The sequence below is a fragment of the Melanerpes formicivorus genome, unplaced genomic scaffold (genome assembly GCF_026170545.1).
Source record: "Melanerpes formicivorus ecotype bairdi unplaced genomic scaffold, bMelFor1.0.p_v2 SCAF_92, whole genome shotgun sequence".
Lineage (NCBI taxonomy): Eukaryota > Metazoa > Chordata > Aves > Piciformes > Picidae > Melanerpes > Melanerpes formicivorus.
The window spans coordinates 2,341,845-2,361,892 of record NW_027142444.1 but is presented as its reverse complement, the minus strand read 5'-3'; the positions used below and the strand labels follow the sequence as shown (position 1 = coordinate 2,361,892).

At 54.3% G+C, this 20,048-nt stretch overlaps 1 protein-coding gene across 5 annotated transcripts in view; it reads right to left on the bottom strand.

Moving 5' to 3' along the window:
- Window positions 1-20,048, bottom strand: part of ANKRD17 (ankyrin repeat domain 17) — an 87,362-nt gene that overhangs the window by 34,284 nt on the left and 33,030 nt on the right. For all 5 annotated transcript variants that reach the window (XM_068165735.1, XM_068165737.1, XM_068165739.1 and 2 more), the window contains exons 2-8: window positions 8,858-9,011; window positions 7,553-7,709; window positions 6,011-6,158; window positions 5,410-5,557; window positions 4,023-4,256; window positions 2,230-2,324; window positions 344-581 (exon numbers count right to left, since the gene is read on the bottom strand). In XM_068165735.1, the coding sequence (XP_068021836.1) occupies window positions 344-581; window positions 2,230-2,324; window positions 4,023-4,256; window positions 5,410-5,557; window positions 6,011-6,158; window positions 7,553-7,709; window positions 8,858-9,011 (1,174 nt within the window). The remainder of the gene's footprint in view (window positions 1-343; window positions 582-2,229; window positions 2,325-4,022; window positions 4,257-5,409; window positions 5,558-6,010; window positions 6,159-7,552; window positions 7,710-8,857; window positions 9,012-20,048) is intronic.

The window sequence follows — 20,048 nt, the reverse complement described above, 5'->3', positions numbered from 1 at the left end:
ACTACATCAGCCTGGCCAGAGCCTCGTCCAGCCTGGGCTTAAACACCTCCAGGGACAGGGCCTCGACCACCTCCCTGGACAACCCATTCCAGGGCTTCACCACTCTCATGGGGAAGAACTTCCTCCTCACACCCAGCTCCTCACATCCTTCTCCATAGGCTTCCTGTAGGTTGCAGTAAGGTCTGCAGTGGAGCAAAGGAGATTGTGCTAACAAACCAACCCTGCTCAAAAAGGAGTTCAGAAGATGAAGGAGGAAACAAGAAGTCAGAGTGACTCAGCCTTTGCCCTCACACAGCCAGCTGCCTGCTGGATTACAGCCCAAGGAACACAGTGCAACAGTTACCTTGACCAAGTAAGAGTGCCACCATCTCTTCATGACCTTCTCTAGCTGCTTCCATCAGAGGTGTGTAGCCTTCATCGTTGACCTCCTCCAGGTTGGCTCCCCGCTCGATGAGCAGAGCTGCCAGCTCCACGTGCCCGCCGCAGGCTGCCAGCGTCAGCGGAGACTCAAAAGAGTCAGCAGGCATGTTCACCTGGGCCCCACTGTCAAGGAGCAACCTTGCCACCTCCACATGGCCATCCTAGGAGTTAAAAAACACCAAGATCACAAAGGCCATCCAAGCAGAGGAGCTGCTGCTGCTCTCCAAAGCTGTCATTCATTCTCCAGCTTACTTTCTCCCACCGAAGGAAAAGCCAAACCCAGACCATTTGCCAGGGGTTCCTCCTACACCACCAGAGGCACCTGGGCCAGAGCCAGGATCCTGGCAGGATCTTCCAGACATCAGAACCATGCAGTCAAACTGGTTTATAGCTCCCAAGTTTGCTTTCTTCCTTCAGAAACTGTTTGAGCATCTGCTCTTGGTCATGCTTGCAGTATGCCACAGCTTCAGGAGCTATCTGGAGTGGCTTGCCAGCTCTGTGTTTACACTGGCAGCCTGACAGTGGCATAGCACAGCCTCTCCAAGCTGATTTTCTCCATCAGGATGTTGCCACCATTCAAATCCTGGAGTAACCACAATGGGGAAAGGGCTGACATGCAAAACACAGGAGGAGTACAGGGAGAAGCCAGCAGCTTCCCAGGAACAGGAGGCTGTCACTGAAGGAGCCAAGCACACCTTGAGCTCAGAGGAGCCAGCAAGAGGCAGCAAATCAGAGCTGCTGCCACCCTCCCCAAGCTGGAAACCACAGCCCCAAAGAGCTCTCTTCCAGGCTCAAGATGAGACTGCAGCTGACATTGTCAGGCTTCGTTTTCTGAAGTGGTTTATACCTCCTTGTAATACCAGGGAGCAAAACAGTATTTCCTCTCACAAAAATATCTGGGACACTAACTAGGACACAGTCACCTTTTACATGAAGGGATGAGACTATTTTAGGGCAAAACTCCAAGGCTCCATGAAGAATCTTTCCTCAGGGAGAGGCAGAGATGGTGCCTCAACCATCAGGCTCTGGCAAGAGAGCTCACTCCTCATCCCTGCTTCCCAACCAGCAGGAGAAGGGGATGCTTCAGAGCTACTAATGTGAGCCAAGCAGCCCTGAGATCTGCTGGTAACAGCAGGAGATGTGATCTGTACTCTGACAGATCGCTGGGGTGCTGCTGCACAGCTCCTCTGCAGCAGCTGGGAAAAGCCTCAGCACTGCCATTAGATCACAGAAAGCTGTCTGGCAACCTTCAGGAGCACACCAAGTGTGTTTTAAAGACCAAGCAGCGTGGGCAATCAGTCCTCAGCCCTGCCAGTGGAAGAGCAGGTGCTCAGGAAGGGGAAGCACAAACCAGACAAACCTGCTTTCTGCTGCCAGGAGGGGAGCTGCATTGGCCAACAGCTTGCTGGCACTAAACCTGTGTTTGTTAGCTGCTGCCTGCAAAAAAGGCTCCTGGGCAGAAGGCCCTTGTGGGACAAGGTTTCCAGTGCCCCACTCCTTGTGTGTCAGTGCTGTGCCACACACACAAACAGGTCTGCACAGCTGCTCCTGTTCAGGGAAGGCAGCTGGCTGCTGCTGCTGGCTGCAGAGGAAATGTGCAGAGAGTCCTAGAAGGTTGGAAGGGACCTCATGGATCACCCAGTTCCAACCCCCTGCCACGGGCAGGGACACCTCTCCCCAGCACAGCTTGGTCAAGGCCTCATCCAGCCTGGCACTGAACACCTCCAGGGAGGGGGTACCCACAACTTCCCTGGCCAACCTGTTCCAGTGTCTCCCCACCCTCACTGCTTGAAGCCTTCCATCTCTTACCATGCAAGCCTCCATCAGAGCAGTGTGCATCTCATCTGTCTTGTGTTCCTGGTCTGCACCAGCTTCCAGCAGGAATCTCACCATTTCTAGATGGCCTGGATGGAGAAGATATTTAACAGGTAAACATCACCTAGCAAAGGGCATCTCCCAAGCCACAGAGAGTCTGGTGTACATACAGAAAGGCAAGAGAAAACAGAACCACCAAGCAGCATGAGGCACTGTGGAAGGCTGTGCTCATGGCTACACATGCAGTGCACACAGAGTGCTAACAGGGTAGGTACTCCAGCTACAACCCAAACCACTTGGGTTCTGAACTCCTGCCTGCAGGACCTGCTCCTTCAGCTGCCTTCAGAGTCCAGCAGTGCACACTGCAGAAGCCTCTCCCAGGTGATTTGATTTGTGCAAGCACACCAGAGGGTTTTCACCAACAGAATGTTGGGGCTTTTGCTGGTTTCCTCTCCAACTCCCTTGTTATTGAGGATTTTGGGCTCCTGGGTTTACAAACAGTGCTGTAAGCAGTGCCTGAGCTCAGTGCCTCCCAGAGCACTGTATTAGGCAGAGGAACCACCACACTCCTGAGCATGCCTGCAGGAACTGAGCCTCCCACAGCAATCCTCCCAGGAGAAGGCCATCCAACAGCTCTTGGAAAGCACTGACACCTAAAAGGCAAGACCTGAGATCTTGCATGTTCTCCAAGTCCTTTAAATATGAGTAATTTCATAGAACCATGGAGCAGTTCAGGCTGGAGGAGACCTCTGAGATCATCAACCCAACCTCTCACCCAGAGCTCACAGCCCCAGCAGCACTGCTGCTGAGCCACTGCCACTGACCCACAGCCCTCAGCACCACATCCACACCTCTGACATCCCTCCAGGGATGGGGACTCCACCACCTCCCTGGGCAGCCTCTTCCAGTGCCTGACAACCCCTGCTGGGAAGGAATTGTTCCTGATATCCTGAACCTCCCCTGGCACAACTTGAGGCCATTTCCTCTTGTCCTGTCACTTGCTGCACATGAGAAGAGACCAATCCCTACCTGGTTCCAACCTCCTAAACCTCAGCAGATGCATCTTGTAAAGTCCAGCTGCACTACAGGAAGCTTCCCACACTCACTCCAGGCTGAAGGATGCTATTTCCTCAAAACTCATTGAGCAGGGAACAGAAAAACCTTCTGAAGCATCAGAAAGGCCTGGCTACAAGTCTGATATGCTGCCATTTCATAGAATCACTGAATTGTCAGGGTTGGAAGGGACCTCAAGGCTCAGCCAGCTCCAACCCCCTGCCATGGGCAGGGACACCTCACACCACAGCAGGTTGCTCACAGCCACATCCAGCCTGGCTACAAACACCTCCAGGCATTAGGCTTCCACCACCTCCCTGGGCAACCTGTGCCAGGCTCTCACCACCCTCCTGGGGAACAACTTCTTCCTCACAGCCAAGCTGAGTCTCCCCATTTCCAGTTTTGCTCCATTCCCCCCAGTCCTATCACTCCCTGAGATCCTGAGCAGTCCCTCCCCAGCCTTCCTGTAGGCCCCCTTCAGCTCCTGGAAGGCCACAATTAGGTCTCCTGGGAGCCTTCTCCTCTCCAGACTGAACAGCCTCAACTCCCTCAGTCTGTCTTTGCTGTGCCCACACTCTGCACACTCTCACACTTGGTGCCTGTGTGCTGTGTGGTATGCAGCCATGACAGGAGCAGCAGAAAGGTCTCCATTTCTAGCTTTTCAATTCCTTCTGTGCTGGAGAGCACAGCAGGACAGCTGGTGGCAGAGGTGTGAGCAGCCTGTGCAGCTGTACCTTTGTAGCAGGCCAGCGTGAGGGCGCTCTCCTTGAACTCGTTGGAATGGGTGTTGATGCCTGCCCCATTCTCCAGCAGCACCCTGGCCACCTCCACGTGCCCAGCGCTTCCTGCCTCCATCAGAGGAGTGTGCCCATTCTCATTGTGGTCCTCAATGCTAGCACCAGACTCCAGCAGGACCTTCACAACATCCACATAGCCTCCAGCACAGGCATAGGTCAGGGCTGTGTTGCCTAAAGCCAAAGAGAAGAAGGGGTGAGAAGAGTATTTGGTGAGCATTTCTGCTGCAGCCCCTGCACTGCATCATCCAGTGGTGAAGGGACCTCTGCAGATAGAGTCCAACCCCTCTGTCAAAGCAGGGTCACCCAGGAGGGTCTTGAAAGTCTCCAGAGAAGGAGAACTCCACAACCTCTCTGGGCAGCCTGCTCCAGGGCTCCAGCACCTTCACCACAAAGAAGTTTCTCCTCATGCTTCCAGTTTGTGTCCATTGCCCCTTGTCCTGTCACGGGACACCACTGCAAAGAGCCTGGCCCCTTCAGCCACCCCCCAGATACTTATACAAGTTGGTAAGATCCCCTCTCAGCCTCCCCTTCTCCAGACTAAGCAGCCCCAGGTCTCTCAGCCTCTCCTCATCTCACCCCTTTTACCTGCCTAACTCATGCTTGTTTCAGGCTACAGACCAAGCAGGGAGGGCAGGGGATAAAACCAAACAGCTATGCACAAAGTAGCTCAGTGCTGAGAGAATGAAGATCTCCATGTGCCTGGACTTCTGTTCCCATTTCTACCCCAGCTAATCCCAGCTTCCATCCCCAAACCCATCCCTTCTCCTGTTTAGCAGCAGGGCCATGCTGTGCTGTGAGGCTGAAAGCAAGCAGCAGAATTTGCTGCTCCTTCTAAAGCAGGCCCTGAGCACCCAAAAAGGGTTAGATCCAAAATGCCCCTAGTCTGTACAAGGAGAGGAAAACAACCTCCATGGAAACACCACAGCAACATGGATCTGAGCAGAACAAAGAAGCTGCCTTCATGAAAGATACCTTGAGAGAAGTTCAAGGGCAGAGCAGAACTGCTCAGAACAAGAACAATAACAAGGGGGCTCAGGGCATCCCAACTTCCTTCATCACCCAGGGGCTGCACTCCACCAGCCAGGGGCTGCTGACTACAGACAATTTCTCCACTTTAAGGCCACACAAAGGAAGATGATGTCCCAATTTGGTCACTTCAACACAAGCACCCACCAAATTGCCAGGGGAAAGAGGGAAGAAAAACAAAATCATAGAATGCCTCGGGGTGGAAGCTTTCTGCAGTGCTTGTAGAGCCCTTCTCCCCCAGTTCCCACCCAGTTTCCTGCACACTGTAAGTCCCAAGGGCTGCCCCCCACTGGATTACCTGTTGATGACTGTGCATTGACATCAGCACCATGAGCTAGCAGCAGCTTGACAATTTTGACGTGTCCCCCATTAGCAGCAGCCATCAAAGGGGTGATGTCTCCTTTAATGCCACGGTCCTCCACATTAGCATGCATTGCCAGCAGAACCTGCCAACACAAGGGTGAGCAACAGTGCTGACAAGTGACAAACCAGCCTGTGGAGAGATGGTTGGAATGCTGCACAGAGCCCCCACCATCACCACCCACCCACAGGTCTGTGTCAGAAACACTCGGAGACGGGAAGCACAAAGGCTCAGCTAACTGCCACGCTCTGCTACCTTCCAGGGGTGCAAGCCTGGGATACATCAACTCAACACTGATTTTTCATAGAATCCCAGAGTGCCAGGTCAGAAGGGACACCCAGGCCCAACCTTTCTAGGCAAGTCAAACTGAAGTGAGCTGGCCCAGCACCCTGGCAAGCTGAGTCTCCAGACTGCCCAATGCAGAGGACTCTGCTGCTTCCCCTGGGAGACGATTCTGATGTCTGACTGTGCTCATGGGGACACATGTTCTTCTGGAGTCCCATTTTTGTACCATACACACACAGGGAAGGAAACCAACCTGTGCAAGCTCATAATATCCTGCTGAGCAGGCCAAGCAAAGGAGGCTTTCCCCTTCCTCTGTGTGCTCGTTGACGCTCCGTCCTTCGATCAGCAGCTTGCGCACCGCGTTCACATCTCCTTCCGAGCAGGCCTCTGCCAAGCTGCGGCTGGAGGGACACAGAGGGCACAGGTGACAAATGCAGCATGCTTGGGAGGCTGCTTCCACACCCAGAGTGGAAATCTAATGTGCTGTGAGGATGCAGTCAGCCAAAGGACAAACACAAGCTGGAGAAGTGCTAACTGAAGAGGTGCTACTTCCACGCCCGAGGCTCTGCACCCAACTCATCCCCTACACACTCAGCCCCTGCTGGGGCTTGGCTCTGACACAAGCTGACAAGAGAAACACCTCCAGGATGACCATTTAGGTGGCCACATTCTGCATCATCATAGATTCAGAGAATGCTTTGGGTTGGAAGGGACCCTAGAGATCATCTACTCCAACCCCCTGCCACGGGCAGGGACACCTCCCACTAGCCCAGCTTGCTCAAGGCCTCATCCAAGCTGGCCTTGAACACTTCCAGAGAGGGGACATCCACAACCTCCCTGGGCAACCTGTGCCAATGTCTCCCCTGCTCTAAGGCCCACAGCATTTGAGAGCTCAGGCACTGCCTCTATAGTTGATCAAGTGGGAATCCTTGGGAGTGTGGTTTCTGAACTCTGAGCAGCACTAACTGCTTCATTACAGGATCACAGGATGCTAGGGGCTGGAAGGGACCTTCGAAGATCAAGTCCAACCCTCTTGCCAGAGCAGGAGCAGAGAATCCAGCACAGGTCACACAGGAACACAGCCAGACAGGTCTTGGAAGTCTCTGGAGAAAGAGGACTCCACAACCTCTCTGGACAGCCTATTGCAGGGCTCTGTCACCCTCACAGTGCAGAAGTTCCTCCTCATGCTGAGGTGGAACCTCCTGTGCTGGAGTTTCTATCCACTGCCCCTTGTCCTAGCCCAGGGTGCAAGTGAGCAGAGCCTGTCCCCTCCCTCTTGGCTCCCAGCCCTCAGATATTTATAAACATTTATTAAATCCCCTCTCAGTCTTCTCCTCTCCAGACTCAAAAGCCCCAGGGCTCAGCCTCTCCTCACAGGGCAGTGCTCCACTCCCTTCAGCATCCTGGTAGCTCTCTGTTGGACTCTCTCCAGCAGATCTGAGCCCAGAAACAGATGCAATATTCCAGGTAAGGTCTCACTAGGGCAGAGTAGAGGTGGAGAAGAAACTCCCTGTATCTGCTGGCCACACTCCTCTTAATGCAGCCCAGGACCCCACTGGCCCTCTTGGCCACCAGGGCACATTGCTGTCCTGTGCAGAACCTGTCCAGCACTCAACACTCCCCACTGCAACACCTGACAGCCTGGGAACACCGAGCAGGGCAATCATAGGCAACAACCTGGCACCAGCTCCACTCGAGCAAGACTTTCAGCGTGCTGTGAGCAGAAGGGAAAGCAGAAGAACTGCTCCCAGAAGCAGCAGAGGAGCGGGGAAGGCCGGGCAGAGCAGCTGCTTACTTGTCCGTCTGCCCCGCGCTGGCCGTGCTCTCCGCTCTCATCCGGGTCAGCGCAGCAGCAGCTTCATCCAACGCGCAGCTGACCGACGACGTCAGCCTGCGGAGCACCTCGGGGTCTGCAAAGGCTTTCCCATCCGCTGTGGACAGCTTGCCTATTCCTTGTGGCCCAGGGGTGTGCCAGAGGAGAGAAGAGAGAAGTTGGAACTGAGCCTCTGAGACCTGCCGGCACAGAGGCGGCACACCCGGCGACGCGCAGCTCCCCTAGGAAGGATCAGGCGTTGACAAGGCTCCTGTCAAAGCTGCGCTCAGGTGTGCTGGGCATGAATGAAAGCCCCTGAGCCACAGAAGCCATCAGTTTTCAATGACAGCTACTGAGAGTGAGCAGCTGCTGAAGTTCTCCACGCAGTAACTGCTACAGAACAAAGCCTGACCAAAGTGTGGGGGTGCTGTAAGGCTGCAAGCCGTGGGCGGGGGTCACTCTGTGCTCAGGCTGTTGGAAATGCAGCACTGGCAGCGTGGCCTGCACTGGAGCTCTGACCTTCCAACCTCTGGAGTGCTTTAACAAACCTCTTCCTCCTCCCTGACTCACACAGCTCTGCCAAGCTCACACTGCCTCAGAATAGAACTGAATTGGATTAACCAGGTTGGAGAAGACCTTTGAGATCATAGAGTCCAACCTCTCACCCAACACCATCTCATCAACTGAACCATGGCACCAAGTGCCTCAGCCAGGCTCCTCCTAAACACCTCCAGGGATGGGGACTCCACCACCTCCCTGGGCAGCACATCCCAATGGCCAATCTCTCTTGCTGGGAAAATCTCCCTCCTAACATCCAGCCTGAACCTCCCCTGGCACAGCTTGAGACTGTGTCCTCTTGTTCTGGTGCTGGGTGCCTGGGAGAAGAGACCAACCCCCACCTGGCTACAGCCTCCCTTCAGGCAGTTGTAGAGAGCAAGGTCTCCCCTGAGCCTCCTCTTCTGCAGGCTAAGCAACCCCAGCTCCCTCAGCTTCTCCTCACAGGGCTGTGCTCCAGACCCCTCCCCAGCTTTGTTGCCCTTCTCTGGACACCTTCCAGCAGCTCAACATCTTTCCTAACCTGAGGAGCCCAGAACTGGACACAGGACTCCAGGTGTGGCCTGAGCAGTGCTGAGTACAGGGCAGAATGACCTCCCTGGTCCTGCTGGCCACACTGTTCCTGCTGCAGGCCAGGATGCTGTGTCTGTACCAGGCTGGCATGGATTAGACTTATGCAAGCAGGTCCCACACGGGCACTGGGGTTAAACCCTGTGGGACACAAGTACTTACCTGCAGCTTCAAGCAAAGCTTCTAATCTTGCCTGGGTTTCTGGATCCACTGTCCTCAGGTCAGCACCATCAGCAGTACTTGACAGAAGCAGTTTGGAAGCGGTTTCCAGCATGGGGTTTTCGAGATCATCCTGATCCAAGATGAAGGATTCCACCTGAAACACAACAGAGCTGGCTCCAGACCCATGTCCCAGCCCCAAGCAAACTGAATCACCAGCAGCAGTGGCAGTTAGCCCTCCAGCATTTGCCTTGTCAGTGCTCCGTTAGCCGAAGTGCCCTCCCTTGGCTCAGCAGGGCAACGCTGCAGGAGGTGCTCCAAAGCCTCAGGTGAAGAGCACACCTTTACCACCTCACCCACCTGCTCTGTGACTGCAGCCCCCAGCCAGGCTAGAAAGGCTCCAGGCTGGCTTCACATCCCCACACTGCACTCTGCTCTGTGACTACAGCCCCCAGCCAGGCTAGAAAGGCTCCAGGCTGGCTTCACATCCCCACACTGCACTCTGCTCTGTGACTACAGCCCCCAGCCAGGCTAGAAAGGCTCCAGGCTGGCTTCACATCCCCAGGCTAGAAAGGCTCCAGGCTGGCTTCACATCCCCAGGCTAGAAAGGCTCCAGGCTGGCTTCACATCCCCACACTGCACTCTGCTCTGTGACTACAGCCCCCAGCCAGGCTAGAAAGGCTCCAGGCTGGCTTCACATCCCCACACTGCACTCTGCAAGTTTCAAGTCCAGCTTAACACAGAGAGGGCAAACTGGAAGCACAGACAGCACTCCTGCAGGCCTACAGGTAGCAGCAGCCATGAGTTTCTCTGAAGGGTGCTGGGTTGGCTTTTTCCTCCCCAAGTAAGGAAGACACACAGAACAAAGAGCAGTATTCCACTGCACACAGCCAGTCACCTGCCCTCAAGAGGCATTCAGCTCTGCTAGCACACAAACCAGCCAACCCAAGCATCACTCCTCAGTGTCAGCTGCTTGCTTCTGGCCTGCAGGCAAGAATCTCTCCTCTACCTCACTTCTTTCAAGTCTGGTGTCTCCTAACCCAGCATTAAATAAAACCCAACACACAGCCCAGCAGCACCTTCCAGGCCTAGTCACCCCAACTGCAAAGCACAAGGGGTTCACAGAACCTGTCTCAAGGAAACATTTCCCCCAGAATATGCAACCTGACAGGTGCTGAGTGCTCCCACTTCTCCAGATGCTCCTTTGCTGCCCTCTCCATTTGTTCTGCCTGTGAAGCACTTGGAATTTAAGGCAGAGACTGGACTATCAGAGAGGAAAGCCCCCAGCATCCAGCTGTGCTGTACTGCCTGGTAAAAGGGGACTGAGCCAAGTGGTTTAGAGAAGCCACTCCTCTGAGAGCTCCAGGAACACCCCCCTAAGGCCAGGAAGCAGCCACCAAGCCATTGCCTAGGCTATAAAGACCAAGCTTAAATGAACAATTCAACACCCTCAACAATCCACACCTTCAAAATGCCAAGAAATAGAAGCCACCAACCCCAGTCCAAACTCAGAGTGACTCTGAACCCCATTCTGCCAGAGGAGCAAACCAGATGTGCCAGCCAGCCCCAGGAGATGATCAGAACCTTCCCTCAGCGCTGGGTAATAGCAGCTGTCCTCTGTGGGACAGCAGCCATCCACTAGCAGATGGAACCCAGCTCAGCCAAAGACAGTGCATGGGATTCTGCAGAGTCATCTGGGGCTCCAGAGTTTAAAGCAGTCTCATGCACATCACAAGTTCAGATTCCTGCAGAGGAATGCCCCAAGAGTCTAAGTGGGCAGACAAACCACAAGAGCAAGGACTCTCAGGGCTCCTGAAAGGTCTCCCTCCACCCTCTTGTCACAAGTGAAGAGCTCACACAGCTGCTCCTTCTCTCAGAGCTTAGTAGGAGCTGGTGCTAGCACCCAGCTTGAACCCAGGCAGTGTTTGTGTGAGGAGGTGGGCTGAGAATACCAAAATGATTGCAATTTAGCATTCCAGCCACAGCACTGAGAGCAGCCCCTGCCAGACAGCTTTTGGCAGCGCTCAGGCACACATCTCAAGGGCAGCACTGAAGCCTCCTTCCACTCCTTGGAGGTCTCTTCACCCTCCTTCAGTCCTGGGAACACAGCAAGCTGAAGTGGTGACAAAAGTGGCTCTGATGCCCACAAGTGCCCAGAAGGGGCCAGCTCTGCAGCAAGCACGCCGCTCCTCAGCGCTGCCTTTGCCAGCTGATACTCGCAGAGCCTGCAGCTTTCCACTTTGGCAGACTGGGGAAGGCAACTCCCAGTCCCCTCCCCAGTCCTGAGGAGCAGCTCACAGCTGCCTCACCAGAGTCCTTCACCAGCCACTGTCAGCTCTGCATCCTCAGTTGTGGTTCATCTGAGGACTTGCCATTTGTCTCCTTCTGCAGCAAGAGGCAGGAACTCCTGTGCTGCTCAGGAGCCAAGCGACAGATTTCACCACTGGGGAGGCAAACCACTGAGCAGTTGGAAGGGTTCTTGGCTCACCCAGCTCAGGCAGAATCTCTGCTACTGAGACTGACTGAAAAAATCTGCTCTGAGTGAAATATTTAACAGCTGGTCACAGCTCTTCCCAACACTAGGAAATATTTGCTCAGAAAAAAGGCAAAATAGGAAAATGTCTCTCCCTACTCACATCCTCTCCCCTCAAATTAGCTCTTTTATTCAGCTCAACTTCCAAATGGAAAATTCTTCCCATTCTCCTCCCAGCTAGGCCTAGGAGCAGGGTATGGTTAGAGAATCCCAGGCCAGAACACATGGGAGAGAAAAAGGCACCCACCTCCAAAGAGCACAGCACCAAGCCAAGCCAGGCCAGCAGGAGAAAGCTGCTCTTGCAAGGAAGTGTAGAAGACAGAACCACAGCGTGCTTTGGGTTGGACAAGCCCTCTGAGATCATCCAGTCCAACCATCAACCCAGCACCACCATGGCCATCAAACCATGGCCCCAGCTGCCATGGCTACACCTTTCTGGATCACCTCCAGGGATGGGGACTCCACCACCTCCCTGGGCAGCCTCTTCCAACCCCTGACCACTCTGGCAGCAAAGACATTTTCCTCATCTCCAACCTAAGCCTTCCTTGGCACAACTTTGAGCCATTGCCTCTCCTTCCATCCCCTGAGACTAGGGAGAAGAGACCAACCCCCACCTCACTGCAACCTTTCAGGGAGCTGTAGAGAGCAATAAGGTCTCTCTCCCCTCATGGAATGAAAACAATTGATTACTGCTCATTAGTAGCTGCTCATTAGTCACCTCAGATTGTCTGCTCTCATTTAAACCATACCTGAGCAGCCTCTTAAGGACTCCACTTATTAAAGAAGCCATCCTGACTATCTGCTGACATCAAACACAGCTGGTTTTCCTTTTCAGACATAGAATGCTCCACCTGTGGCCTGCAGAACCTCCCAGCCAGCCTCCACTTACACTCTGATGTCTCCCCAGCTGCCTTTTAGCTTAGAGTTCCACCAGCTTTGGCTTTTCAGCCAGTTCAATGTGACTGACTGATGGGCAGAGGACCAACAGAGCTGACCCAAACTGCACCTTGGGAGAAGTGAAGCTGCCATGAGCCTCTCCCAGCAAGCACTGCCCTCTCCACAGAAGCTCCAGCCCACAGACACAGCATTCCCAGCAGCAGCCCAAGTAAACAGACATTTCCTTGAGTGGCCCTCAGATGTATTTTCTTTCCCTTAGCTAAAGGAACATGCCCAGATACCCCACCTCACATATCAGAGCCTTTCATCTGCCCTCCCAGGCAGCATTCCTCCCCTCAAACAATGCTCTGACATAATCCAATTGTTGAGACAGTCCCCAGCAGAAGGCCTTTTACAAGATTTCTCCTCCTCTCTCATCCTGCAATAAAAACCTCATGTTCTGTACTTGCTCAAGCTTACTCTGCCCAGGATCACTGCTGTTGCTGTTTGAGGCACCCAAAAGATGCTGGGAGAACAGGACAGCCACGTTCTGACTGCTCCCAAGCACAACAGCTTACTTTTGATGCCCTGAATTTAGACTAGATTGAGACTGGAGATGAGGAAGAAACTCTTGACAGTGAGGGTGGGGAGACACTGGAACAGGCTGCCCAGGGAGGTTGCGGCTGCCTCCACCCTGGAGGTGTTCAAGGCCAGGCTGGATGAGGCCCTGAGCAGCCTGGGCTGCTGGGAGGTATCCCTGCCCATGGCAGGGGGTTGGAACTGGATGAGCTTTAAGGTCCCTCCCAACCCAGACCAATCTATGACCAGAGCTAAGATGAGAACTTCCACATGGCTTAGGGAAGAGTGGTGTTAGCAGGTGCACAGCTCCAAACCACAGGGACCTCTCATGCCACAATGACCTCAGCACATGCTCCCCAGCCCTGTTTTTCACTGGGCAAAAAGAGTCATTCCAATTTCCCAAGACAGGCCTCATGTCTTCACAGCCTGAGGACAGCCCTGCAAGATTCATGCATTCAAAGAATGGTTTGGGTTGGAAGAGCTGCTCCAGCCCTCTGATCATCCTTGTGGCCTTCTCTGGCCCCACTCTAACAATTCCATGTCCTTCTTGTATTGTGGGCCCCAGAGCTGGACAGAGGACTCCAGCTGGGGGCTCACCAGATCAGGTTAGGGTGGCAGAATCACCTCTCTCCCATCTGCTGGCCATGCTGCCTTTGATGCAGCAAGACCCTCCTGCAAGCACCATGAGCTCCTGGCTGAGGGGGAGGAGAGGACCATCCCATTGTCTGGCTTGAAGGCATGCTAAATAAACAAATAAATAAATAAACACCCCCCCCCCCACTAGTAACAGCTCCTGGAAAAGCATCCAGCCCCCAGTGAAATCCAGTGTTGGTGTCTGGCAGCTGGCTGGCAAGCAGCAGCTCTGGCAGGCTGTGAAGTAGCAGGAGCTGCTCATTAACATCAGAGGATGGAGCTTCTGGGGGGGGTTTCTTTAAGCTCCATAAACAGCATCTGAAAGCAGACTTGGGAGGAACCACACCAGCTCAGACAAACGCTTCTGAAAGCCCCCAGACCATCTCTCATGGGAAAATGCTTTCTCTGCAGGTATTTTTTCTGGGGGCTGGAGCCTGTTTTCAGCTCCTGTCAGGTGCCCCCCATGCCTTGGGCCTCTTCTTAGGCACTGATCAGAGGTTTACCAGCTGATTTCCCACCCCAAAATTCAGAGTTTGGTGTTCAATAGCCAGAGGGTGCCAGGTGGATCCCAGAAGAAGCAGGACTGAGTACAAAGCCTTTCTGGAGGACCTCAGGCACATGGGACAGTGGCTGCTGCCAGGGAGCCAGTTTCACCCCAACAGCCCTCAGCTGCCAGATCTCTTGGATTGATTCTTGGGAGGTACAGAAGGACTCCAGGCTGCTCCTGCTCTGGCAGGGGGGCTGGACTAGATGATCTTGGGAGGTCCCTCCTAACCCCTAACATCTTGTGAGTCTGTGGCTCACTGCCAATGTGCAAGCACTCTGACAACTGATTTCCCCCCAGCATCCTTCCAGCATTCCTGGAGAGCAGCAAAAGGTTTCTGAGGACAATATGAACCTCAGCAAGGATTGTCAAGTCCTTCAGGTACTGCAAAGCCACCTTCAGACCAAACACCCAACCACTGCCAGGGCAGGGGATGAACTTTAGTCCCACTACACCCACAAGTTACAAGATAAAGAGCAAGGATGCTTCCAACCCTCCACTCTCCTGGGGTGAGCAGTGTGAACCCTGATGTACCTGAGGAGCAACTCAGGTTCCTCATGAGCAGGCAGAGCCTGACCCCACTAAGGACTCTCCAAGATAATCTCTGCTCTTGCTCCAGAACAGTTTTAGCTCCCTCACCTCCAGTGGCAGAGGGCTTATTATTTCTGTCCCTGCCCTTCACAGCTCACTAAGACAACAAGACTCTTTTCACAGCCACTGTCATTTGCTGCTTTGGACCTGGCCCTGCAGCACAGCCACCTCACCAACTGGCCCTGCAGGCCTGGACAGGCACTAGGCTGGCACACACACCTTTGCATGAAGATCACACACAAGCCAAAACACTTCACTGGAGCCTGACAGCAGGATTTTCCCCTGCCCCTTGTTGTGCAAGAAATGGTCCCCAGGTATTCTTTGCTGCCCATCAGATCCACTGAACATCTGCTGATCACTTCCTGCAGCCCTGGGAATATTGTTCCAAGTCAAAGAAAGTCAAGAAAGCTGGGGAAGGACTTTGGAGGAGATCAGGGAGGGACAGGACTGGGGGGGATGGAACAAAACTAGAAGAGGGGAGATTGAGATTGGCTGTGAGGAAGAAGTTGTTCCCCATGAGGGTGGTGAGAGCCTGGCACAGGCTGCCCAGGGAGGTGGTGGAAGCCTCCTGCCTGGAGGTGTTTGCAGCCAGGCTGGATGTGGCTGTGAGCAACCTGCTGGAGTGTGAGGTGTCCCTGCCCATGGCAGGGGGTTGGAACTGGAGGATCCTTGAGGATCCCTTCCAACCTTAACAACTCCATGATTCTAAGTCAGTGCAAGACACCAAACCCAGCATATTTTATGGATCTCTCCTCCTTTCATACAATTTTCATGAGCATTTCTTTCCAACCAAGCCTTTCCCCCTGGCTGCTCCATGCATTCCCCCCAGCCAGCCTGCTCCCCACAGAAACTGCAGCTTTTGTACTCTCACCTTGCAACTGCAACCCAGAGGAGGAAATCAACAACGCTCCCAGGGCGAGAACAAAGTCCAGCTCTGACTCATAACCAGTTGGGTTTTGCTCTGCACGACACTGCTGGGTAGTTTTAATGCCTTGTATCTAAACATTCAGGGAGCATCAAGGGATTTGGGAGGTAGGAGGGAAGCAGAACAAAGCCAGGATATATTTGGAACGTGGCAAACCAGGACAAGGATTCCAAGCACCCATTTGTCACTGAGGCATCCACAGCCTCAGAGGCAAGCAGGCACTGTAGAGCCCCTTGCAGCTCCAGGGTGGTTTTAACCTCAAAGGGCTGTCAAAGCCTGTAGGTGCAGCTTTCCCCTCTAACTGGCACAAAAATCAGGTGGGGTCTTAGAGACAAAACGCTCAAGGGAGCTCCACAGAATGGCTCAGGTTGGAAGGAACCTCAGAGGTCATCTACATCAGCCTTCAGGCCGTGGGCAGGGACATCTCTCAGCTGGAGCAGGTTGCTCAAGGCCTCCCCCACCCTGGCCTTGAACACCTCCAGGGCGGTGAACGGCTCTGCCTTTTCACCCCAGGCTGCCTGTTTGCAGCTTACAGCTCTGCTGGAGCCACCACCCCACCTCCAGATGCAGACCTTCACAGCATTAATCACTCACTGCATGCAAATGCCCGGTCAAGGCCTCGGGGCAGGCCAGCCTCTGCCAGGGCTTGCCTCTTCTGGGGGGGACAAACCAGAGCCTCACCACCGCTCGCTCCTACGGCACAGCTGGGAAGCCAAGAAGTGCTTTGCTGGATATTCACACAAGAGACCATTTCCTTTAGCTAAAGAGCAGTCTCCTGCTGACAGCAAGGGAGAGCTGAAGCCAAAGCAGCTTTTTTGCCTGCTCCATGTCAGCTTTGCAGTTTTTGTAGGGTTGGGTTTCCTCCCCCCCACCCCTCCAAATCTATTTTGAAACAGAACGAGCTGTGCAGCGCTCCCTCAGCCTCCCCAGCTACTACAGCACACACACAGCCCTACAGCAGGGCTGCTTCCCTTCAGTTATCTGGGATCCATAATCAGATCTGCTGTCTTCCAGCCATGCAGTGACCCTCCCCAAACCTGCATGCCTGCTTCAGCAGGAAGCTGCAGTCCAGCAGCTGGAGGGGCTCGGCAGTGTCACCCTGCATTTATTTCCACCAACCTCACGCTGCCTTTCTCTGGCTGCTGCAAGGAAGAATGACAAGGGGGAGGAGAAGGGTGAGAAGAGTCCCAGCCCATGCTGCTGAAATGGCATAACCCTGTCCTCATGGCTGGCACCTCCAGAGCTGCTGCTGCAGGGACACCTGCATTAGTACTGCAGTGTTAGCGAGCTGCTGCTGACGAGACAGGTGCTGATGTATTCACACCAGCATCCCCTCCTCTCTTCTCCATCCCTGGCTCCACAGACAATAGACAGGCAGATGGATACTCTGAGCTACAAGGAGGCTGTCAGCCTACAAGGAAAAACACCTCCAGGTGGGTGTTTTGCTCCCCATTTCCAGCCTTCATTCCAAACCCTGGGCACACACACCTCCACCCTAGGCACACTGCTGCATTAACTGGAGTTCAGCTGCAGTTGTTTGAGAGAGATTCCATGTCAACACAAAAATACCACCACCTCCAGCTCACTCTCTTCTGAAGTTCACTGCCCCACTTTTGGTCTGAGAGATGAGTAACAGGAGACAAGAAAAAACAAAGAAATCACTCAAAAGAAGAAATTGCTAAGACACTCTCCCAGTGCCACCACGCCTCTGAAAGCTCAGAGCTCCACACACTGCTGCTACACTGCCCACAAAAAGCCTCACTCACAGCCTGCCAGGGGCTGACAGCTTCCCAGGGCAAGCCCTTGACCACAGCCATGAACCTCCACCCTGCCCCTCCAAGCCCCACAGGGCAGCTCACCAGCAACACCTGACAGAAGCCATCTCTCCTTGGGAAGAGCTGAGCACAGGGGCAAAGCCTTGACAGTGCCACAGGTCACTCTGCTGCTAGCTCTGGGCAGCCCTCAGATGTTCTTGTGGTCTACACAGCAGTGCAGAATGGTTTGGGTTGGAAGGGACCTTGAAGATGATCCAGTTCCAGCCCCTCACCATGGGCAGGGACCCCTCCCACCAGCACAGCTTGCTCAGGGCCTCATCCAGCCTGCATTGAACACCTCCAGGGAGGGGACATCCACCACCTCCCTGGGCAACCTGTGCCAGTCTCTCCCCACCCTCACTGGCAAGAATTTCTTCCTCATTTCCAGTCTCAATCTGCCCTCTTCAAGCTCAGAGCTACTGCCCCTCTCATCCTGCTGTTCAGCAGAGCCCAGCTCTAAGCCAGGTTGCTCCCATACTGTCACAGCCCCAAAATGGAAGCAGCTCTCTGCAGGATCACCCTGACAACTGAAGGATACCAGCAGACAGCCTGATCCTACGCAGGCAATTTCTGCTGCCATTAGCAGCTAACCTGTCACATTTTCCCAACCCATACAGGTCTATCAGACACACACTGAAGAGGACACAAAACCACCACGAGGAGAAGAGATGATGCAAGTGAGCTTCCAAGAATCCCCCTCCCCCCACATCACCCTTGTCCCCAGTGTCACACTTGAGCAAGAACTGCAGCCCCCTAGGACTCTCTCTCCTGTACCAGAGGTAAGCATCACTTAAGCTCCTTACCAAGTCCCTCACAGGGCCACAGAAGGCAGAGAGTGCTCACTGCAGCTCTCAAAAGCCCCTGCCCACCCAGCTAAGTCTCCACCCAGACTGTACCACAGGCAACCTTCTCAGCCTCATCAGCAGCCTTGTAGAGCCTTCCCACCCCTCCTGCTGCTGAAGGACAGCTCAAGGACTCTAAATCTCTCTGGATAAGCACCCACTTCAAGCCCGTCCTGAGGACCATCACCATCAGACTGACCTTAACCATGCCATGGCTGTCATGGATGCAGCAGCAAGAACTGCAGAGCACAAAGAGGAGGAGGAGCAGAGAGCAGCACAGCTGTGTGGAAGCCTCTCCAGGTTCCTCATTCGATGTGTGCAAATTGGGAGGCACATTAAGCAGGGCTCTGCTCCTACCACGAGAGTCTGGACACCCTGAGCAGCCCCTCGACTGACAGCACCCCAGCAGCTCTGAGCAGTGCTCCACAGGGACCAGGCACCCTGCTGTGCACCCTTACATCCTGCTCCTCACTGCCCTACTTTCCAGGGGCTAATGACTCTCCTAAGCCTTGTTTAAGGAAGGTGAGCTCACCAGAAAGAGAAAATCCTTCACTGCAAGGACAGAGTGAGCAGGTGGAGTCTCAGCACAAGAGCTCCCTGACAGGCCCACGTCCACGCACTGAGGACCTTGAACCAGCCTCTTTTTAAATGCCACCTAAGGAAGAAGTGAAAGCTTCAGAAACCAGACCCCCCTGAGCTGTTCCCAGCAGGAATGCACCACTTCCACTCTGCTGTCTCTGACAGAGCCAAGCCTGACATCCCACTGCTCGTTTATTACCTCTGTCACTGGTTAACTTCTGGGGGGCTTCCCTGCAGTTTGCTGCCCGCAGCCTTCAAGAAGTATCCCCAGCTCTCCTTTCACAGCTCAGTAAGCAGCCATTCCTCTGTCACTCTCAGGCTTTGTTGTAACAGATCAAGACCCTTAACTAATCCTCTGAGAAGGGAGTTTAGAGCAGCTCAGCAAAACTAAAGGTGGCCCAACTTCTCCCCAGTGCTTCTGCTGGAAGATTTTTCACCTCTCCCATCTCAATGGCCCCAGGCACTCTGCTGAAGTTTGGAGCTCAGAACCGTGCACACCCATCCATTTCCAGCTGAAACAAGTTGTTATTCTAAGGGCTGGAGATCAGCACAGCCCAACAATGGAAACACCACATCATAGCTCCGGAGCAGACAAAGCCAGCAGCAGCCCAGCTGCAGCAGCAGGAGTGCTGTGGGGCCTTGCCTTCACCCAGATTTCCTCCCAGCAGCGCTGATGTCTGTCCATGCAAGCCCAGCTCTCGCAGAGCCGCGCACCGCTTGCAACCAGGCCAGGCCTCAGATGACCCAAACCAGCTTCTCTGTAGTCCCTGCCAAGGAAGCTGCCAAGCTTACACCGTGCAGATTCAGAGGGAAAAGAGGACAAAGGTCTCCTGTCAGTCACCGGGCAGACCACCCTCCTATCCCTCGGGACCATCCGTGCATTCCAAACATCTCCCAAAGGCGAGGCCCCAGCAGCACCGCTGCGCGGCCAGGGCTCCCTGGCAGCAGGCTGCGCCGGGGAGGTTAGGAGGAGGGGAACCACCGACTTCCCCGCTCTCCACCGAGAGATGCCTCAGCTTTGCTATGCTAAACCTGCCAGAAAGCATTTCTCAGTCAGCACAACTTCCAGCAATTAGCCTCGTCAGCTTGGCTTCGTTCCTCCCCGCGCCTGCAAGGGACCACAGCGCTGCTGAGGCGGCCCCGGCTCCCACCGGCAGCTACCCCTGTGCCCTCACTGGGGCCGAAGGGCTTCTGCCTGTGCACTTCCCCACTCAGACCTCACGGCCAAACCCAGCCCTAGCAGCTCAGGTGCCGATTACCACCACAAAGCCTCCCGAC